Here is a 24,474-nt window from a genome sequence, read left to right as displayed (position 1 = left end):
TTATAAGACAATCGCGATGAAAAACAAAAAAGTAATTTCAAAATTATATTTTATTTTTAATTAAAATAAATATGATTTTTATTAACGGTCATAGAAGAACCGTTATATTTGAAGCATTTATGCAAAAATAGTATTTTCTTAAGATACAGAAATAAATATAAATTTTAAAAGAATATTCATGCAAATTTGAATTGTTTGAAGGATATTCATGCAAAAAAACTCATTTTTTTCGCATGGTGATAATTAAGATTTCTTCATAATCATTATTGTTTTATCTATCACTAGTTATAATTAAGCATCCTACAGTTTACAAAGGCCGGGTGATCTCCCTAAAATCTTCGAGCCAGATCAATGATCGTAATTTTATGTGGCGAGATTTCACCGATAATTTACTAGTACGAGTCAGATTATGTTAGATTAACGTGTGAGGTGCAAGCTGAGGCGAAATTTTTGTGGTTCAACAGGATGGTTAAGCTGGATTAATCAAAAGTTATTATTTTTCACATTGGTGGGGGTTAAGATGCAGTAATCCTAGAAAGTTGAAATGTTATATTATTAGCTGCCATCGTTGATGTAAACGCAGTTTGTTGTTGCTGATGATGTTATGACCACTGATGTTCGTATGCTTGGAATGGGAAAGGTATGCATGAATTTAAAAGCTCTGCAGTTGCACCTCATTCTAATTTCTTAATATCATGAGAGCACAAAGGCTAGTGCCAGAAGTCTGCCCAAAGTTTCCTAGTCCTAGTTGAGAGGGCACAACAAACACAGGGCTCTTGTGAGTGGGTGCTGGTCCTGGTTGGTAGGGTACCTGCCCCAGAGAAAAAGTTTCCTCCCTAGGCTTCGTTGTTGGTTGGAGAACAAGCCCTTGGCCCCAAACTACAGCTATTTCGGGATTTAAAACTACTAATCTACTATTCATGTCGTTTGCTTTGCGGAGCTCGTCCTTTGAATTACAGCAGAGAACAATGCATTGTCAAAATTAGAATAATGTATGAAGTCTTTTCCTGCCTCTCTTCCTAAACTCTCTGACCAAATCATCAAGAAAATAGTCTGGATTGTGAAGCCTGTGCCCTGTATTCCATGTGAATCCCAAGTGGCATCTAAAACCAGAGCTATAGGTTCAGGTCAAGGAAAAAAAATATAAGAGACGTTGGCCCTTGTGTTTGCGAGCACATGGAGGAAGCCAACAACCTTGGTTGACCTACTCTTTTTTCTGACTTCCATGTATGTTCCCTGTTGCTTCCCTTCTCTGCAACTCCCTTTCTTCAAAGATAGGGCCCATGTAAGATCTGTAAGATCCACTGTGGATGTAGGATGAAATAATTTCTCTATTTATGTCCTGTCATCCTCATGAGGTTAAGGATTCGAATCTATTCAAATCTAATCTCTAGCACTATGATCGGCTCATCGTCAGCCCCAATAAATTCGTGTGGCAGTGTTTCCTATTTCATACTCTGATACCATTTGTAACAATTTAGGACCTCATCCAAAACGACTAGCTACAAGGTATTATTTCGGTTTCTTGATCTTGTATAAGTATACAAGATCTATCCAGCGAATAACTGATATGAGACTAAACACACGTCTGCACGAGTCCTTACAAAAATAATTTCATCCACGATTCACGATTGGATTTGGTCCGTCTAATAATTTCTTTTAGGTTTACGGTGCGCCCGAGCGGGTCCCACTTGTTGTGAGACTAATCTTCAAACAGGATGGTGGGTGGGAGGGCATGGGTTGTGCTGAAGCTACCCACACCGGTACCAGCATAAAGACAGACGGCTGTGATAATGTGGGCATCAATGAATCATATCCCCACCTCCTGTGTCTGTGCGGACACAGGAATGCTATTGGGGGACCATCCAGCACATTGGATACTGGTACCATCACCAGAAAAAGCCCACCTTGGGCATCCGGTTGTGTCGACCCAGATTGCACAGGCCCAATACCCTTAGAAACTCTCATTTGGGGATGGGATTGGGGTAGTGTGCTAGTGCCCTGCTTAAAGTATTCCGTAGATTATGGGATAACTTTGCAATAACTTTTGGCTATTTATTGGCCAAATGATTCTCAAAGTTAAGTTAACCAATCCATTGTAGCAATTGGTGACATTCGCTATTACGTGATTTCATGACCAAAAAAGTCGCATGACTTCTATTTTTCATGATAATAAGCTTTATATATCATATAGCATAGTTGTTTAAATACAAATACCAATGATTCTATAGTCTACTATAAGCTAATTAATAGCTAATAATAACCATTACAACCAACTTTTACTTTAGTCAAGAAATTATAGTAGCATGTTTTCCATTAGGGTGAACCCCAATAATTTCGGTTCCCAACATGCATGATGGCATGCATTATATGTTTGAAATGGTGGTGACATCTTGAGCTGCAAGTGGATTTCATCAATCTGTTTTTCGTCTGAAAATGATCCACTCCAGTTTAAATTTGAATTGTTTGGTTCAAGCTTGGCTCCAAAACTTTTTAAGTTCCTCTAAGATTTGGATGGGTCAAGGATACTCTGAGACTTGTCGACCCGATGTGACTCGAAACAGATGCGTGCGTTTGTTTCCTAACCATCCTAAACCTCTTTGGAATCTGGAAACTAATGAGCCACTAATGACATCCTAAATGTAGTCCAATTATTTGATTGTGTTTGGGATGATTGTGACTTGATATACCCGGAGCCTAAACGACCAATTGCATTCATTCTAAACAAAATCCAAGTATAACTGCATCAAGTCTTCTATTTTTGCTAGAAATCGATTCGACCACAATGTCGAGCTGGCTATGCTAGTGGATTGCTTGGACGATCAGTTATTTAGATTGTAAAGATCGGTTGAAGATCGCAATGTGTCTTCGAGATGGCAATGTAATGGCTACTATGCTCGGGTGATGATGGTTTTAATGCTGGTCGCTCCTAAAATAGTACTGGGTACAAATGATCGTGCCTGGACTTTCGCTCTGATGTTGGATCCGATCTGAAACAGCAAAATAGAGAAGTCCTCTTGCCAAAGAATGTCCAGCGAGGATTCTCTGATGGCGAAGTCAAACGAACTCTCAAGAAGATGCTGTGAGATAGGCCATATGGTAGTACAAGAACGTAAAAAGGCTTGAGAGCACTTATCTAGAAGCCCCCGAGAAAAGGATTTTATAGACAAGGATTAGTGCCTGTCGTCAAAGAGTTCGAGTATGCGAATTGGTCATGTTTTGGTAACTGATTATACGCCCCAAAGATCATGCATGGGCGTTCTACCCGTGCATCAAGCTCCGCACACCTCTTTTGTTCATCGCGCGATTATGGACAATCATTCATGATTGTGTCAAGGTGCTCCCAGTTGGAGGAAGAGTTCCAAGACTCTTTGCACAACTCTAGAGTCAACCACATGGCAGGTTTTGACTAGTTGGTCGGAGGCTTTGTGGCAAACTCTAATCAGCTAGCCTGCCATGTCGACTGTGGTTAGTTTCAAGACGTATTATCTTCAATTTTTAACCTATTTCAAATTTTTGTCTTCGACATTTCCGGATTCAGGTTGTGTTCCACAGCCACTTCCATTTTGATGCAAAAAAAAACAAAAAAACAAAAGAGAGGATAATATGAAGATGGTGATGATGACAACATAATCCAATTAAGGATCAAACTCAACCATGCCTAATTCCTAAACCTGACCGGAGAGCCGACCAGTTTCAGCATTACAGCCTCTGGGCCCTTCAAAAGGGATTTCCAAGGGACCTCTCACCAGATCAAGGAAAAAGCTAGTTGACTTTGACACGGGGAAAAGCAACATAGGAAAAGCTAGAGCTTTCACGGGCCAAGGTCAGTCCCCCTCTCCTCTCTCGCACCCTTTTGTCCCCCACAATCTCCCTCGCTCCTGCCGTCGTTCTTATTTTATCTCCCTCTTGCTTTGATGCTCCCATGTCACTCTTCAGAAAGGTTTGATTGATTGAGATAGGTTCTTGCTTCCATTCCATGACTCATGAATGGTGGCTTGAAAGAGGAAAAGAAACCCAGAACCGGAAACTGAAAAGATTGAAGATTCTTAGGTATGTGTCTGTGACGGACCAACTTACCTAATATTCGGGTCCCGCACCAGCATTTGAACCTGAGGGTAAAAAAATGTTCATATTATTAGGCAGGCCAAACTAGGTATACTGGCCGAGTAAGAAACTTAGAATTTTAAAAAGCTTCCACATGCTATCTAACCATGACATCACTAGGTGGCAATTCCCAATTTTCTTACTTCATAGGGAAATATAAAACTGATCTTGTTTGTTTATATATATATATATATATATTCCAAGTCAGGGTTGAGTTGCTATGAATTTAGGTTTGCTTTGAGTGATTATCTTGATTGATATATTTATGTTACCTCAGTATTTTCCTTGGGGGAGTCGTTAGATGTTAGATACCAGGAACTTGGATTCGATCCCACCCTCATTTTGATTTCAATTAGATTTCCTCAAATCCTAATTGTCAAAATATGGAAGTCTCTTTTATTTTTGAGAAATATTAAGTAGAATATTATCCCTTCTTTTGAATTATGGAAGTAGATGTTCTCTATATTGAGAAAAAGAAAAAGGCAAAGAGACTCATTCATACTAAATCCAAATATTTGGACATGCATCATCTAAGATTTGAACCCTTAAACTTATGGTTGCTAGATAAAAAGGTGTGACCGTTATATACTGAGACAAGATGTAAGGGAGGAATAACAAGAAATTTGGCATACGTAAAATCTTTAATTACTCCTGAAATTAAAGAGACGGGGTTTAATTGACCAAGGAGAGGCTTCTCTCTCTGCATGAATGCGTGCGCACGTACACGCATAGGCACCCATGCATATCTGCAAGTACATTTGCATCATATTTTTCACTTGCTTTAGATACGATTACCTCCATGCTGGACTTTTATTTGAATCTTTCCTTTTAATAAACGGTTTTACAGAGAGTGATGCATTTGTGTTTGGGTTTATTAGCTAGTAGAAGTTTCTGAATGCTCATCAGAAAGTAAGAATCTGTGCCCTGGAGGTGCTACCAACTAGACTCGCCTAGGAAAAGCAATTTAACCAATCTCTTTTTTCTTGCAGAGCCAGAGCATAGTTTTTGTCAGACAAATAGCTTATCAGCAAGAACAAGTTTTGCTCGTAAAAACGATTTGTTGTAGGCCTGTGTTCATTTGAGAAGAACTTGATGTAAGAACTTGTGTTCCTATAACCAGTATTCGTTTTTCCAATGGATTAAGAAGGTAGCATTTTTCCAATAGTTGTTCATAAACTACTACTAAGGTTTATATAAAGAACTTGTAAGTCGCGAGTGTAGCATGGCACAAAGCGTTGTCTCCTTTTTTTTTTGCCACGAAAAGATTATGTTACTACAGACGTCATCCACATATGACACCTCCTTGCAGAGAGGAAATTCGCCTCCTGAAGGTAGTTGCCATGTGTTTTCATGAAAAAGGAAAAAAAATTACACATCAACAAATTACCCGGGACAATACAAGGGCCCCACAGATTCATATGCACAAAAGTGATTTTACGTGGATTAAAGGATGGGCTTACAGAAGATGGTAAGTGGACAAATAGATGGAGCGATGAATAATTTCCTCTTCTCAACTTCATCATGAAGTCATCTGGGGCCAGATAATTCGACCGGATGAAGGTTGTCGGTAGAGTCTATGATCCATTCAGAGTTGCGACTAAGTGGAGAAATCTCTACTTCTTGGCGTACGACTTCAACCTGCTGCCACTCCTCCCATCTCTCAGCAAGGCCATCGCCTTCGAGCATTCTCACCACCTCTGACATCTTCGGCCGCTCCATTGGGGAGCCCTGAGTACATAACAGAGCAACTTGGATGAGTGACTCCACTTCAGCCCCCACATAGTCATTCTGGAGATCCGGGTCCACCAACATCTCCAACTTTTTCTCTTTCAGAAGTCCTTTTACCTGAGAGAAGCACAAATATCAGGAACGGAAAATCTTTCCACTAAGTTGTTTGTTTTGATGCCTCACTATGGTAATACGAGAAATTTTTATAAGATATCATCAAAGTGACAGGCAGGTCTACCTTATTCTTTTCCCTTTAACTTCATAATTCATGCATAAAATTTCAATTAAAGTTTATCTCAAAACCTTGAATAGTAGTATTTTTTGTTTTTAAACAAAAACACCTTTAGATCCTGAACCTTGTCTTTTGAAAGACTTCCCAGAAAAAACATGATGGCCATTGACCTAAATTTTAATGCAAATTTAACACATAAAAATATCAAACAAAACAGAGAATTATGCTTACCCAGTCCAGCAACATGACATCATCATCATTTGCAAGCCTCGCGAGATCGAAAGCCCTCTGCCCTGTAATCAGTTCCAAAAGCATGATTCCATATCCAAAAACATCTGTCTTCTCTGAGGACTTTCCAGTAGATAGGTACTCTGGAGCAATGTGTCCGATTGTTCCACGAACTGCAGTTGTTACATGGGTATCCTTGTAGTCCATAAGCTTGGCCAAGCCAAAGTCTCCAACAACTGCCTCAAACTCTTCATCCAATAAAATATTTGCAGCTTTGACATCACGATGAATAATTTTTGGATCACAATGATCATGCAAATACGACAGCCCCCTTGCAGATCCCAAAGCAATCCTTCGCCGAGTTGGCCAATCAAGTGGCAGTTCAGATGGTAGCCGCTCTACAAACAAGTAGAAGACTCTTTACGACATTAATAATCATAACAATAAAGAATGATCTTAGCATAGAGATTTTTTAAGTAATCACGAGAATACTGTCTACGATAATTTTCAAAAAAAGAGTGAAATAGCTGCAGTCACTTAGTATTCTTGAAAATGATGATGCCTATACTGATTAGGAAAATGCATTGAATTGTATCACATAATTATAAAGGAATGTTGCATACCTCTTAAGCGTGATGCAACACTTCCATTAGCCATATAGGGGTATACCAGCAAACGTTCGGTGGGTGTCATGCAAAACCCACGAAGCCGAAGCAAGTTTCGATGCACAGCCATGCTAATCATCTCAACTTCTGTCTGAAATTGAAGCTCACCACCTGGCGTGCGCTCTTCTTTTAGCCTCTTTACCGCCACCAATGAACCATCTGCAAGACGTCCTTTGTAGACCTTTCCAAACCCACCTCTGCCCAAAATGTTCTTGTTGCTAAAATTATCGGTAGCAACTTGTAGTTCTCGCAGAGAAAACCTTTTGAGCTGGCCCAAATGAACTTCTGGATCCTCTTCAGCTGTACAAAAAACCATGGAACATTGCATATCACATCCTTATATACCAGCTGCATAATTTAACCATTAAATACTAACCAGGCACATCAAAGAAATATTCTTGCGGCTTACGACGGCGCCACCATGCAAATCCAATAGCAGGTGCAGCAAATAGCAGAGCAGCACCAGCAGCAACTCCCCCAGCAATTGCTCCAGTGCTAGAGGCACTACTTCCTATCGTAACAACATAAAATGGGAATAAGATTCACTCAACAACAGCTATTTCCCTGTATGACCAATCCAATATCATGATAAGCATTCCATAATTATGCAACTCAGAAGGCAGCTCCTAGCTTACCAAAAAAATAAAAACAGTTCCTAAATTGTATCTTACCAAAGATTACCAGCTAGAAAAATGTGTAGGCCAATATCAGTTAAATCTCTATACTCAACCAAGCCTTAATCCCAATAGTAAGGGTCAGCTACATGAATCCTTTTCCCCATTCCACTCAGTTTAGGATCATATTTTTTGAAAGATGTTGAGATATTAAGTTCTTCCTTACTACTTGATCCCATATGATTTTCATATGATTTTCGATCTACCTCTATCCTTTTTCATTCTTTCTATATATATCAAATATTGGTGCATCCTTTGGCCTATGATGTATATGTCCAAACTATCTAACTCGTCCTTTTCTCAATTGGTGCTACCTCCATCTTTTGACTTATGACTTTATTTCTTATTCTATCTTTTCCTATATTACCACACATCCATCTTAACATTCTCATTTGGCCCATACTTATCTTGTGCACATATTGTTTTCTAAAAGTTTAACATTTCATTCCATAAAGTATAGTTGGTCGTATGGCTATCCTATAAATTTTTTCTTCAACTTGGCTGGTATCCTACATCACATAATACATATCTTCATTTGATCCAACCTTCCTTAATCCTATGGATAATTCAATTATCCATTTCTTATGAATAGTCAATCCTAAATACCTAAAATGATCATTCTTAGAAACTTTATAATCCCTAATTTCCACTCTACCTTCATCTCTATTTTTAATTTTACTCAAAACGTCATTCCATGTATTATGTCCTAGTCTCATTTAACCTAGAAGCCTTGGATTGTAATGCACTTCTCCATAATTCTAATAATTTAGAAATTTTATTTTCCATAGAAATTTAACCGATTCATGTTCGTAAACATCCTATGAATATGAACCAGTTCAATCTCTATGGAAAATAAAACTTCTAACTTGTTATTACTGCAGTGTAAATCCAAATATATCCATATCCAACCTTTCAAATGAGTAAGCATGGGTACCGGATCTGGAGTATAGTGCTTCTACATCCCAATCCTTGCTAATAGTGTGCAATACATGAGAATTTTTCTTTTGGAAACTTCAAAAGCGAATACTTATAAAGAGAAAAGTACAAAGACCATTTTAAGCTGAAAGGAGAAAATTAATCTTACAAATAGAAGTGTATGATTACCACCGTGCAATTTTATCGTTAAAAGCAAAACTTTGAATGAATCTTGCCAGACCATAGTGAAAAAGTTAGAGGCATCACCAGTACTTATTAAGTTCCAGTTAGCATAAATTGTAAGAGATAATCACCTCGAGATAAGGGTGGTGATGGAGAAATAAAAGGAGGTGGCGGAGGTAATGGAGGAGCACCAGGACAAGCCTTTGTTGTACCCGGACCACATAATAGAGGATTGTTAGCAAAACTGCAGATTTAAGTGTATAAAGTCAGCACCAATAGCACCAAACAAAGCATGACGATACCCGACTATCTGTAAAGATTATCAGCCAAAAACCTGATAGGGGTGAATAGAGAAAAGGATCCAGTTGATGGAACTCCTCCTGATAAGTTGTTGTTTGACAAATCCCTGCACGTTCATAAACATTATATAGTCATGCTATGCAGTGAAAGTAGTCAGGAGACATTAAATAAGATAGGATAAACTATTGCATATGGAAAGAGCACGGCAACTTACAGAACTTGGAGTGCAGTAATATTGGTTAAAGATTGAGGAATTGGGCCTGATAAGCTATTGTTGTTAAGCCGGCTATCCTTCGACATAAATTTGAAGACATCAGAAAAACTTAAACCATAAATAAATATATATTCTAAAGAATAAATAAATAAATCAATTAATCGAAAGGAAATTCCATGTCTTGTCACTCCATTTTTTTGTTATTCTATAATAATAAGCAGCAAGTCTTATGTCATATATAAGGGTTCAGTTTTACGGATCAAAGTCCAGTCAAAATTCAAGGAGATCACACAACACAACGACCTCTAGACCTAGCAAAAATTCTCTATCAATTGTTGCTAACTCCTGTTTAATGTAGTTTTGGGCAAGAGAGGAGCTGCAGTGAAACCAACATGGCCCATTGGCAGATTAAGAAACCTAACATATTTTTCAAGCTTTATTATATTTCTTCATTACCATATCAATAACACCCACATAATGTACAGGCTTACATACATCAGTAGCTATCATAGAGGAATTCTCGACACATGTACACACAAACATGCACATGCAGACGCACACGCACATGCACACAACAATGCATTATATAGAATCAAGATTTGCAGTGATAAGGTCAGCATGCAATGAAAGAAACTGCTCTAAATATTGCTCCCATTTTACAGTATTATTCCTAAAGGGCAGGTCTTGGTGCAATGGTAGAGTTGCTCTAGGTGCATTTTGAACAATATGTTAGTTCCATGATCAAGTTAGTTTAACATTGGAGGGTATGAAAATTGTTAGATTCCCAGCTTCCTTGCAGCCAAAGGGAAAGGGTAGTATATTTTCAAAGCATATAGATGTCATCTTCCCTGTATGAGTTTGAGACCTGACTACTGTGTATCATTTGTTAAGTTTAAAAGTGCCAAGGATACATAGTCAATGAAAATTAACTTTTGAGATTACTTTGCCTAGTTCAATCAAGCAAGATTACTGTCAAAAAAAAGAAAATGGCCAATGTTTTCAAAACCAAAGTGCAATCAAGCACACTAAAACACTCGTGAACCTTAATTACAAAAATGCAGCAATTTTTGAAGAACAACAAATAACAACTACATAATCTGCTATATAATAATTGGAGTGCAAAAAAGAAACCTCAGAATTACAAATATCCAGTAAAATACTACCTAGCAACTTTGTAACAACATTAGCGACAATTTTGTTCCACCAAGACACTTCTATGCCAATTTATATAGAACTCATTGGCTTCAAAGAAGAATCACATAAAACGTAACGCTCCAATGAATAGCCGACAGTGCAATAAAGATTATTGTCAATTGGCTTTACAGACCATATCTCCTGATTATCAGATCTAAAAAGAAAATCTACATACAGCACGAGCAGGAAATAAGTCATGCAATGGTAACAATGCTTAAATATCAAAATATAAGCCAAATGAAATTGTCATTAGCAAAATTTATATACTATTGTTATCAGATCGGTATGCCATAAGATAAACACATAAGCCAGCATTAAGCACAAAAAGATCCATATATATAGAGTAGAGGAGTGTTCATACAGGAAACGCAGTTTTATTAGCTTTCCCAGTGAGTCGGGTATTCCACCAGTGAAGTTGTTCAAGTACAGATCCAAGCTCACCAAATTTGTCAGATTTCCGAGGTCACTAGGAATTGTCCCACTTATATTGTTACTGTAAAGTTCCCTGTTGTGAAAAGTTAAATCAAGTTGAAATCAGAATCAGAAGTATTAGAAAGCTTCACTATAATTATCGATGATTATGAGCAGATATAGACACATCTTAATTAGAAAGCATGAACCAGCTTTAAGGTACATGTTCACAGATGGATTTCTTCTACACGAAGCAATAAATACAAAGGAAATAGTTACACCAATAATTAGGGATGTTACTATGCTAGATTTCAAGTTTCAGTTTGATAAAAATTTCACATCAAAAGATACTAATTGGTGATGGATTTCAAGCTGATATATCTTGCTAAGACAATTAAGAAGAGGCACAAGGCATCATTAGTGGATCTCAAAAGAACATACACAATACTGGAGAGGTATTCCTCCCAAGGATTCAGCCACTTCATTACAACTATCTCCTGCAATTGAAATGAAGGCATTCAACTAGTTAAAGTCATTCATCCAGATAAAATTAAAATAGGTTGGTCAGCCTAGTCTATCTCAGCTTTCGATCTACATGGTTAACAATCTAGAAACTAAATTAGATGAGAAAAGACAGCCAAATCCCAAGACAATTTGAGCGGAGGTAAATCCTGTTACACCCACCCCTATTTCTTTTGATCCTAATGAACTAAATTTACATCTTTTAAAGTTAAAGCTGTTTAATTTTCTTTTTCAACATTACTTGAGACACCTGGACTTTTGATGGGGAATGGAAATAAAATCTGACTAAAAAGCTTAAAATGTGATTTAGATTTAAAGAAAGATTAGGGACCTGTTTGGATGCCTGGGCCAGCTATCCAGGGACAGTCTCCCCCCAGAAACAGATTTTTAGGAGAGCGCGCCCCAGCCATGGTTGAGAAAAATAACGGAATTGGAGACCTTGCAGATCATATAATCCCAAAAACTAAGGATATTGCACTCCTTCCAAGAGATGATTTCCAGTATCCCAATTTTTTACGTATTCTATGGGCAACAGATTCCATAATCAGAAAATCTCACTCCCAAACTAGAAGCCGCACTAACCTATCCCCACCCACCACCATAAATGGTATATTCAGCAGATAATTCACCCGGACCCTAGGGATTGACATAATCTTTCCAAAGAAAAGATTTCAGTTTAAAGCAAATCAATATATCCAGATTCCAAAATGAGGTTAACCAGCAAAATAAGATATGCATTGTCGTTAGTAACAATGCAGACATTGAGAATATTGTTCCAGCTAAAGTTGAGGGACATTTAACCTGAAGATATAGCTCCACTTTAATTCTCTTGGTTAAGCTATTATGAGTGGATTATCGTGAGGTGCCAATCTCCAACAAGGAATAAACAGATCAAGTGAAAGATGATCTTGCCCCATGAGAATTACACAAATTCTCTAACGACCATAGTGGTCCTTTTTTGCCATGAGAATTACACAAATTCTCCTAGAAAGACCATGGTTTCTTTCCCCCCATAATTGCAAGCCAGCACTACGTTACTTTTTATATGCCCCAATAAGACAGGACAATAGCAAGTTTAATTTTATTATAACTCAAAAGACTTGCATGTGAGAAGATTCAAAAGATTTACATGTGAGAACATTCAAAAGATTTACATGTGAGAACATTCAAAAGATTTACATGTGAAGGAGTTCTCTTGGCATACTTACACTAGAGGAACAAAATTTGTTGAAATTTGGAATGAAATCTATCCAGAGGGGATCTAATATTGGATGAAATCAAGGGTCCATCAAAATGAGCCAGATTCAAATGCATTCTAAATGCAGCAGCAACCTCTCTTAGGCAGCTCAATATAGCTAGGTACATGATTAAAATAGAAAGATCTTTCTTAGTGCCAAACCTAAACCAAAATCCCCATGTCTCAAGGTCAAAAATAGTTTAGAAGTTTGACAAAAAATATAGGACCAAAAATATTCCAGTTTAGGATATTTTTATTGTAAGCATATAGTTAATTAAGTTTTCGTTAATTAAAAAAAAAAATCCAAAAGACAAACTAATAGTCTAGACAACAAGTTTTCGTTAATTAAGTTTTTCTTGTATAAAAACTGCCAAGAGAATGCTTCTAGACAGATATTGTGACTTTAGTATGAACGTTGGAGCCATTTTTTTCCCTTTTTGTTATGGTGGACTCCACATATTCCTCTCTTCTTCCTTCCCTTTTGTAAATCTTCAACTCCTTACTGAATTTCGCCAATATGCTCTTGCATCTAACATTGTATCATCATATGGAATCCCATCCACCAATTGAAAATAAAGTAATGGAAAACTGATTGAAATGGTTGGGAACATAAACAAAAATCTTAGGAGCAATGCTGTTAAGATTGGATTCATATCATAAACTGTTAAGGGGGTCAAATCGAATAGGATTGTGGATCAGATTGCAAATTGTAAGATCCTCTTCAATTTCTTTTAAGCATGAAGAATACGGTTGAAACAACATCAAGGTAAGAAGCATAAGTAAACTATGACTTGAATGAACAAGAAGTAAGAGGTCACCATACAAGGACATCAAAAGTTCACTTCTCAACAACCATATCATGTCCAGGAAACAAACAGTACGCTTAAATAATAGGTACAACAAAATTCAATTGCGGTATTTGATCCAAAAAAAGTGTACATTAGACATAGGCTCCTTAGCTTAAATTCTCCTCTAAGGGAAGAGATTATAGGAGTCGAATTTTTAAGAATGGTAGAAGAGATAAATCTAGGTCTTAACTCCTAAAAAAACAAAACTATTTTTCTTTACCCTAGAAAGTCAAAAATTTAAAGGAGATTGCTGATTTCATATTTTGGAATATCAAAGAAAAACAGATCACTATAAAAGTCAAAGAAACCAATTGATCATACAACATGGATATACTAATAGTTTTAGTTTGTTAAAATATGATTGGCAAATGAGAATTCCCATGTTGTGAAAAGTCATCTCAAGCATGCCTGAGGCACACGGTGCAACAAGGCCTAGCCTAACACCTTGCCTCCCACCAGGCAACACCCCTTCAGTGAGACACCCTAAAGGTGCTCAACATATTTGCTTCCATGTGAGGCCCAGGTGCACCTCCAGGGAGGGCATTCATCCTACTATAACCCAAAGCCCTATGCTACAGATCAAGCAAAGATGAGGCGCTACGAGAAAAAAGAAATGGGAAAGAAAAGAAAAAACTTCCTATAGCTAGGTGAATCATGAATTCGTTGTTCCCTATTCTTCTTCTCTTAGTTGTTTTTGGGTGAAATAGAGGACTTAGAATCCCAATTTTTCTTTTTCTTCGTCCTCGGCGAATACGTGGTTCACCACCTGTATCTTCTTATTGCCAGGGGAAATAAGGGAATCAAAATCCCTTCTTTCTTGCTAGTGCAAGCATGAATTCATACACCTCGCTTTGAGTGTTGCCTAGGCTTCAAAAGGCCTTGGCACCTCAATGTGCCTTAAACCTCTGATTTAGAGGATTCATTAAATGCCAACCCCTAACAGTGGGACAAGACATGATGATTAAGGTCATGTTGTACTTATTTATATACACATGTTACTCTGATTTATATTCTAGGTAATACATTAATGTGACTATGGTAGTTTAGGTGTAATAAAACCTTAGATCTTTCATAACAAGTTATAACCAGACTTCTTGAAATCATGGAATACATTTAGGCACACTAGAGATCTACAATTGTGAAATAAATTATTTTGTGCATTTGTTCACATTAGTCACAGCAAAAAAACGTCGCATAATACATTTGTTTGTTTGTAGGACTAGTGATTAGCTACAATACTATTAAGAAATATATCTAGCTAACATATTACTGGTTCAGAAATGTCCATTAGTCATTAGACAATGAGGCAATTGCACTGGCAATGAATGAGGTTGGACATAGATATTTGAATGTTGTTACATGCAAGAACTTGATTTATAACCCTTACGATAATTGCTCGCTATAGGAAAAGGTTGGAAAGGAAAGGTTGGATTCAGACATTTCTTGGCAGATGATTGTTGTTTTTTAAATAAATCATTACAAAATTATATTTAAGAAAATTGAACTTGCTGAACCTCTTTATTCGAATGCTTATCTGCGATCAACAAATTAAAATGATCCATAATCTACTACAGTACAATACTTACAAATATTGCAAGTTTTTCAGAAGACCAAGTTGAGGGACCAATGTACCAGATAACTGTGCATTTCCAAGATCACTGAAACAATAAACATCGTTACTTACATATAACCATACCGAGCAATGATAATCAAGTTATGTAATGGTATGAACTATGCACAGATATATAAACACTTACACTCTAATAACACTATTATCATTATTACAAGTAACATGGAACCACGTGCATGGATTGACCAGGGTCGGATCCCAACTCTGCAACACATTATTTGGATCATTTAGGTTGGTCTTCAAATCGTGCAATGCATCACCTGTTGGTACAGGAATGTTTCACCATGAGGAATTGACAAAAAATATAACAAACTGTAGAAAAATTACATAAAAAGGTGTTGCACAAAAGATAAATGGCAGGAAACTTAAATAGATTTTTTTTCTTGAAAAAAAAGAAATGCAAATTAATTGGAGATATTATGTTATGGCTGATAATTGAATGCAGCATGACTAAGCAAGCAAATGGGCAGCAACAGAATTGAAATGATTAACAAGCACCGCCCATGGCCTTCAGGAATGTATTACCAAACCATTACAAAGATGACACTATTCAAAATATAACTATGCGATAGATACTGCAATGTTTGCCACCAGCAGCTCCTTCAATTTACAAAACTTCTACTTGATGTTACAACCTTCTCATGTTAAAATCAAGTATCTAACAATTTTCCCTGATATCAAGTTACATTTGAGTTGCATTCATGGGCACTCATAAGTCATAAATAGGATTCCTAGTGAAACTGTTCTTCCACCAATGCTTCAGCATTTTCTCTTGCAAGATTCTCACTTTTGTGGATAGCTTAGTGTTGACTCCCTTAGATGATTTCCAACAGTCACGTCAAAACTCCTGGATATAAGGGTCACGAATATACCCTCTCGGTTCCCCCATGGGTCTCAATCCAGGACATAAGCAGATCAATATTGTGCATGCATTTGTTACTGCATTTTCTATAACCAATCGACAAGGTATAAACTAAAGTTGCTGTGTTTTGCCATCTCTAGACTAAGGATTTTAGTATGGAGGTAGGAACCCATATAAGGCATGATCTGGTATGGTACAGTACGCAATGTGGGAAGATACATGATTAGTACGCCTCAGTACAAATGAGCAAATAAATGAAATAGAATAAAAAAGAAGGACTGAGAAGTACAAGGCCGATACATTGGGTTGTATGCCTAGATACAGTGCAATACAGGGTGATCCAAGCTTGGTTCGCTAAAATTGAAAAGTATCAGGTCCCCCGTACGGGTCCCCAGCCGGTACAAGATGGCACCACTACTAAAATATTATGACTAAATCAGGGCTGATATGCTTGAATTGTAGTCCTTGCTCTAGACCTATTATATCATCTCAAGGTTGAATGCCTGTTGTTCTATACAACCCTGCCAAGATGCTTTCTCAAAAATAATCTTTATAATGTTCCCCCACAATTTCCCTTGCATGGAAGTTGTATTTTCTGATAGTTATAATGTATATCGAAGCACTAAGGTAACCTTATAATTATCTAAAGTGTATCAACGACAAAAACATCACATGATTGGAATAAATGGTTGGCACATCATTACCCTTTAGCTGTGAGAAGAACTACTTCTTTAATCAGTTGGGTTAGGATATTATAATAGATGTGAATCTTTATTACTAAAACTAGGTCGCAAAGTGACCTTTAGTCGAGCATAGGCTCAATATATAAGTCTAGATCATGGAAGGGATCGATGCAAGATAATATTGAAAATTATGCTATCAAATTTTGTTGCCTTCTTAAAGGTATAGCAGGATAGATACTCATCTATTTTAAGTACATGACCACTTATCGGAAAGTGAATGTCTTTTCTTTACGAAAGAATGAGACTTTCACAATATTCACAAAACAGACCCACAATAGTCAGGAAAAGGCTCCATTCTTATGGTTATGGTTCATTTGGAGTGTCTTTCTTCCTCATTGACTCTAAATTTTCTATTTGACTTCTATCTCCATTCTCTATGATCATTGTCTTACAATTTTAAATCGATTACTTTTCAGCCCTACTACAACAGGGTTTGAATCCCATGTTTATTGGAGGTCCACAAAATGCTATCTACTTCAGAAGCTGTGTGACAAGATCTTCAAAGGTTAGGCATTGTCAGTCTCATACTGCAACTTCCCATCATGTTCTATTGATAACTGAAACGACACATCTAATCAATCCAATGATGCATCTTATATCATTGAATTTCATATCAAATCATTTTTCTCCTGTGCCCTGAAATCATAGCTAACTTCAGACTAATGCCATGGTACCATTGCCAAAAATTTAAAGATCGCATGTAGTTCTACTAGCAGAAATAATATTAGATCTAGAGACCTATGTAATTCTATTGGTTTTAAACGTACCATTCATGCTTACAACAATTAGTGTGTGACAATGATAGGATGTTGTCCTCAAACTATTTGTTGCCGGTTCAGAGAAAGCAAAGAGGACGACCATCGGTTGATTTCTACTAGGGTAATAAAAGGAAGAATATGCACAGCTGAATACAAAAGTTACTAGCTAGTTTAGGTAAAAGTGGAGACAGTGTGTAAAGGATCCCACCCTTGACTTCCAGAGAAGCTATCTCAACCTTGGACCTAATACCCTATAGGCTGATGCCTCTTGTTATGCTAGCAATAGTACAAACATCAAGTCATTGGAGTGAGCGTATAACTGACGAAGTTATGTGGTCCCGCTACCTGAGCTTAACTAGCTGAACAATGGCATCATCAGATAGAAAAGGAAGGTCCATCTTGTACAAAAAATAGAACGTGCTTTAACCCAAGACCTAAATGGTATGAGCTTTGTTCTACTCTAAAATACCAAAAGAAGGAAGGAGGTCACATATTGCAGGGTTGAGCCTGCATCTCATTAAAGGTAACAAATTTGAGGTCATCAGCATATCCGGAGCCAAATCAATGCTATCAAACTCCGATCAAGGGACTAATATCCACATCAAATTCCAAAACACCAACATCCAAAGAGATTTTTGAGGAGAGTAACGGTATCACTGACATCGTTGACTACTAGAATATTCATGATAATAGCAATCACTTCAACTCTTCCAAACTAAATCCACTAGGTCAAAACATAATAAACTGTATAACCTGAAAGAAGAAATGATGTCCATGAACCATTAAAAGTAATAGATGTTGTGAACTCCCAATATCCAATATCGTGCTAAGAGTGTCCCTTCCCTGTTTTAGAAGACTTGTTTATGCACACCAGGGTCATAACCTCGAACCACAAGCGACTCAATTGAAGCACCTAACATCTCATCATAAGCTAGCTTACAAGCAAGCAAGGAAAAGGAATACTAGGGAGAGATCATACGGCTGTTCACACTATAGTCCACGGACTTGCAGTGTACTAAAACAGCAACTTTCACCAGTCTCGGGGCTCAAATCACTTCATCTCTATCACTAAAAACTACCCAACTAAAGCAAACAAGTAAAATATCACCTCAGAAGCTACCAAAGCTCTCAGATCTTCTGCTGCCCCGGCATTTATTTCAAAGAAACCAACAAGAAGGGAAAAGAGCGGAATCGAGCCGATATAGACCTCAGTATACCTTCCATGTTAGCAAGAACCCTAGCCAGGGGGTGGAAGATCAGGACCAACCAGAGGAACCACGGAGCCATGGCTTCCCGCTCCAGAGCCACAATTCCTCCAGCCAAATCTCGCTGCTGCTACTCCAGTTCCCCCCAGATCCGTACGAATTACAGCAGGAAGAGACGCCCAACGAGCTCTAAACCCCAAAAAAGAACTCAGAAAAACCTCGAATCCCCAACCATTCCTCGCCAAAAGACCACCATCCGGATCGGAATCCGAGCCCCAGTGCAGCGGAGGGCAGCGGTACGGCGATGGCAAGGCGATCAGTAGTGGAGGATTCTAGCGATCTTTGCCGCCGCCCTCGCCCCCTTTCTTCCTCTCTTTTTCCCTGATACGGATTATTTTTCCTTCTTTCCTTCTCTCTCTTTCTCTCTGACGGGAAAAATCGCTTCTTCCTTTCTACTCTCTGGCGAGAAAAATCGCTGGATATCTTTTGGCGTTCCTTGTTCTTATTTTTTAAAGGGAGGAGGTGGTCACTGACAGGCGTGATAGTGGACCGGATATCCTAAGATATTGAATAACCTACAGCTATCCATACGACCATACCTGTTTGTAATAGCAAAAGTTTTAAAAAAATAAATAATCATACTAATATATCAATAAATTATTTTTCCGATCATATTTTAATTTTACAGTTGCAAAATTTGACCATCTACCTTATATTAACATTCTTATTCCTATTTTCAAATATTCAATATCTTATCCAGTTAAAATAAAAAAAATATAAATTTTTACATTCAATTAATAACTATATCTAATCTACATTCAATCCGTTTTTAATTTTGTGCTTATTTGGCCAAAAAATTCTCTTCGAACATTTGTGTTGCTGTGGTACGTGCTTTTCACAAATAATTTTGGAAAATTTCTACGATTCTTTCAAAAATTTAAAAAAAAATTAAAAAATGCCCTAAAAGATGTAATAATAATTTTGATACAAACCAAATCAAATGTAACAAATATTAGCATCCAACATTATATAAATTGTTGAGCCATAGAAAGGTGCCAACAAGTTGATCGAGATTTTATTAGCAATGCATATAACTATTGATGATTTTAAACAATTGGAATCAAAGTCTCATCCTTAAAAATAAATGGACAAGCCGCTAGAGGAAGCATATATATTGTATAGTGCTCTCCTGGAGATTTGTTTCAAATACATTTCTATGGCATGATTTGTTGGACATGCGAGAATTGCTACCTAGTGAGTAAGGAGGAGGGAAACAATTAACAACATGTAAGACCTTTTTAGTCTCAAGAATTTTTGAATAGCAGCAGCTATGATTTTTTTTTACCTCAAAAAACTTCACCTTTGGATGGAGTACTTCCTTGTCATGAAAATGTTGGAACTATTGAAACCACCGCCTCCCCAGAGCATTTGATATCTTTGAACTCCAACATTATTCTTGTTTCACTGGCATCCTACTTGTACAATAGACATACATCTGAAGAGAAGTCTGGTAGCAATTTGCATTCCAGGCATAGGAGACAAAAGTTTGAAGGGTAAATACAGGTGAAAAGAAACTATATTTGAATATATATGTTGAAAAGTAGACAAAGTTTAGATTTATATGTAATTGAAAGGGAATTAAAAGCATTAGTAGCTAGGTACGTAATATAAATAGGTTAATTAAGCACCAAAGCACCAAAATAAAATGTTCGTCGACTTGGCACAACTTGGACTTGCTGTCATGGACAATATGTTTTATGGAACAAATTTGACTAATTCTCTCTGGATGAAATATTTCCAACAAAAGAATGTATAAGATTATGTCACTATTATTCCTAACCTGGTATCTCAAGAAACTATGCTACAGTTGTCTATCTCTCTCTTTGCTCTTTAGTAATTTAGTAGCGCTTGCTTGTAAAGTTCTCTCCATAACTCTTCTCGAAATTTAAATTTTATAAATAAGAGAAGTTGATAAATCCATTAATCTCATGTCACAGAAGGTGTGGTTGAATATCAAAGGCTGCATGGTATTGCAAGCAAGCTCCTAGCGAAAGATCAATTTCCACTTCAGCGTGCACCTAAACCTTGGTCAAAAAGGGGGGCTGCCAGATTTTTCCTTCTAGATGGAGCACAAGTGTCGTGAGTTTTGTCATATTTTTTCAAAATTTAGGTAAACATGATGCGTATCAAGCCATCGAAATTCCATAACAAACAAAATTCATTAATTCAATATAATTGAATATTTTAGACAAAGAAATTGATTACTCTATAGTTTACTAAAGTATGATACATGCGATGAATGCAAGAAAAGGTATGAACGCCTATAATTGTCTTTGGATTGGTGTCCTATCATGGTTAGAGTTTGAGTATTTATGAGTATTTTAGATTTACGGTGCAAGTGAAGAGAGAGAGAGAGAGAGAGAGAGAGAGAGAGAGAGAGGAACTTAAATAGCGATTTGTTTTATTCCAACCATGAAAGAAATCCAAAGGTAACTAGAAGACTAGTTTTCCTTCTGCTGGGAGGTTATATGAGTGCATTGAACACTCAGTTGATCATAAAAGGTTTTGTTTTGTGGATGCTAGAAAATACTCCTTTCCCTTTAAGCAAAAGAGGAAAAAAAAAATAATACACACTTGCTATCATGATTTGCCATATCGGTACCTAATTCCATAACAGTGCCACACCACTATAGTATCGGTACGGTACATATATCGAGTGTCGGTATGCCACTTGTACCGATATTGGTATCGTATCCGGTACGGTATCATATAGCATATATACCATGCTTGCTATGTTATTTTTTTTTCAAAAAAATAATTTATACTCCTTATAACATATACATACGTACATATAATCACACAAGCATATATATGTCAACAATCAAATATATAAATCATTATGATTACTTATCAAAGAAAGGCTACCTAGAATTTTAGACTACATTAATTTAGTGAACTGGACTGAGAGGGAGAGAGAGCAATTTCCTCGAACCCATCATGCGTGCTCATGCACGTAAAGAATCAAATGCATGGCCGTCAGCTCATCTCTCGTTCACTTTGCCTCGAAACTTGCACATAGCTGCGGATCCAATACCAAGGCCTCAAAGCATCCATGTATCAGGTGATCACCGGTTGATAAAAACTTTCATACTAACTTTACTTGATGGAGAGGATACGATTGGTGTGAGAAGCAAGTTAACGTAATAGTAATAATAATAATAATAATTAAAAGGAAGGATCAACATGATATCAATCTTCAGTTAGATGGCATAAATTATTCTGTTCCATTCACTGAAAATCGGAATATAGATATCCTTGCAATAAAACAAAAGCTGAACTCGATTGGGAGTGGACTAAATACATCAAAGTCACAAAGGTCAACAACGATGGGTGGCCACATATGGACATCCAATGTTCAACTCTTCGTTGCAGACTTTTCTCAAAAAATGCTTGTCCATACTCCATGTACACAGTGCACATCATAGTTATCTAGTAGGTTTTGATTGACAGTATTGAGGAGATATAATTATAAATCTTGCTTCGTATGACCCGCACAAACTGAACCGGATAACAACAAGGAGTCACAATCATCTCCAATCCAAAATTAAATTCTTTCGTAGGAGTGGAGTTTGAGAGGTCTTGGATCCCATGCATCACGATGAGATTTAGTCTAAAGTTAGCTGTCACTTGTGTCGGAGGGGCCATCTTCCGACATTTTTAGCTCCATTGGAGGCAGTGATTGGGAAATATACAATATGATTTGACGTACGTAGCAGAATTTGATGCACACCGTGGCGGCTCCTGTTTGGGTGAAGGAAAAAGAGGTTGTATTAATTTTTTTTATCGTTACGTAACGTCCTCATTTTGGATGCAACGAAATTATGCATGACAAGAGCGAAGAAGAAAAAGAGAAAATAGGCACCATTTTAACTTTTATTTTTGTGCATAACTGATTCAAACGCAGAAATCATACATTATTACGTAGCTATGTGCATAATTGTTTCAGATATGACGGGAGATATAACGTTGCATCTTGTCATATCATATTATATTACATCAGACTAAGGTTATACGAGGACTCCGGGATTCGCCAAGTCTTCCAACTGTGACAGTAATCTAGCTTCCCTATGTACCCAAAAAAAAAAAAAAATCTAGCTTCCCGTGGTCTCAAGAGATCATGTAGAGACAAATGGCAAAGTTTTGGAGATGCGTTTTTATCGCCACGGGTGGGGATCAGGATAGGTACATTTGCATTGGATCAAAGATTTTTTTTTTAAGCAAATGTCCTGTATATTATATTAGAGCACAAATTTTTTTTATGATACACGTATCGCACTATAAAATATTATATACATAAAAATAGTCAACAACTTCAAAAGATGAACGAGCATCAAGTAAGATAATCTACAAGCACATGCTATGCTTTAGGCAAGGCATGTTATTGGATGGTTATCCAATTTCTTAATGACGGCCATCCAAAATGGTTGAATGCACTAATAAAGATAAATTTCCACACATAGCCGTGTGAGAAGGCGGCTCTGACTCCTTGAAGGCGCAGAGGCTAATGCTCAATTTACTGTGATAGTGTTTTTTTTTTCTTTGTTTTTTGTTCTCTTTGGGTCATGTACTGCGGTGGTTGTTTAGATGCCAAACATCTGAGGGCATCGCAAAGTTCTCAGAAAATGATAGTTTTTTGCTGCTGATCTCACATCGAGAGCAGCTCCTCCTTGTTCAGGGTCGATCTTTGATTTATGAATTCACCATTGAGATCTGGAGAAGGCAGCAAGTGGGCGATGTGCAGAAAATTTGGGCGACTAGTATGGGATGGAAAGCTGGTCTTGCCTGGCAGCTTTTCTCTCTCTCTCTTCCCACGACCCCACCACAGTACATCACTGCCGCCTTTGTTTTTTGGTCAGCAAAGTGGGGATGTTGGACCAAAATAATACAAAGACCGAGAGAAAACGATATGAGATGAAAATTTTATTTTATCATTTTTTTTAATATCTATTTTAAAAGAATTTAAATTTTTGTTTATCAATGGAGTCGCCGTGACTAAAAAATAAAATAAAATTTGATATCCTTTTTCTTTCTGAGTTTTAAAATGTTTTTTTTATCGCTGCATAATACATGGCCGGATAATATATACCAAACAAATTAATCATCTACTAAGTTAATACACATTTTTAGATAAATTAGAATATAGTTTTTAGAATATAGTATTTACTAGTATACAGTACATGGCTAGGTAATACATATTTAGTAAATTAGTCATTTAGTAACTCAATACAGAAATGTAGTTTCTGAAACATCATATTTACTTGCACATACTAAATGGCTAGGTGATACACACTCATCGACTTCTTCATATATGTTGCAAATCTTTTTGATACACACCAAATAGGGATCTAAATATACACCTCCAAGCAAATTAATACACAGTTTTCGAACAATGCTTTTTATTAGTATATAGCCAGGTAATATACATCAAGCAAATTAGTCGTCTAGCAAGCTACTATATATCTCAAGTAAATCGATACATAGTTTTCAGAGTATGATGTTCATCGGTACAATGTACAATACACAGTTTTCTAGTTTTATTTAATTTGTTAAGTGTGTATCACTTGGCTTTGTATTGTGTACTAGTGAATATTATATTTTAGAAATTATATATCAATTTATCTAGAGTTGTATATTAACTTACTAAATGGTTAATTCGTTTGGTGTTTATCGCCTAGCCAAGTAGTATGTGTTAATAAAAAGCATATTCCAATAACAACGAAGAAAAAGATGTCGTATTTTTTTTAATTATGGGACTAAC

General features: G+C 36.9%; 1 protein-coding gene across 2 annotated transcripts; it reads right to left on the bottom strand.

The window, feature by feature from the left end:
- Window positions 1-5,325: 5,325 nt before the first annotated feature.
- Window positions 5,326-19,235, bottom strand: LOC103700712 (LRR receptor kinase BAK1). 2 transcript variants are annotated; one of them, XM_088708873.1, is made up of 12 exons: window positions 18,669-19,233; window positions 15,216-15,348; window positions 15,045-15,116; window positions 11,293-11,348; window positions 10,802-10,945; window positions 9,247-9,318; window positions 9,067-9,138; window positions 8,864-8,976; window positions 7,337-7,471; window positions 6,919-7,260; window positions 6,299-6,693; window positions 5,326-5,952 (listed from the first exon to the last, which is right to left on the bottom strand). In XM_088708873.1, the coding sequence occupies exons 4-12, from the start codon at window positions 11,334-11,336 to the stop codon at window positions 5,635-5,637; spliced, it is 1,635 nt and encodes a 544-aa protein (XP_088564999.1). In that variant the 5' UTR covers window positions 11,337-11,348; window positions 15,045-15,116; window positions 15,216-15,348; window positions 18,669-19,233; the 3' UTR covers window positions 5,326-5,634. The 2 variants fall into 2 exon arrangements, with proteins under 2 accessions (XP_088564999.1, XP_008780820.1); XM_008782598.5 differs by lacking the exon at window positions 11,293-11,348 and having other exon boundaries at window positions 18,669-19,235.
- Window positions 19,236-24,474: the final 5,239 nt, after the last annotated feature.

This window comes from Phoenix dactylifera, chromosome 12 (assembly GCF_051530095.1).
Source record: "Phoenix dactylifera cultivar Ajwa chromosome 12, Ajwa_hap1_PhDact_Kaust_v1.1, whole genome shotgun sequence".
NCBI lineage: Eukaryota > Viridiplantae > Streptophyta > Magnoliopsida > Arecales > Arecaceae > Phoenix > Phoenix dactylifera.
The sequence above is the reverse complement of the archived record's forward strand: the minus strand, read 5'-3'. Positions and strand labels throughout refer to the sequence as shown.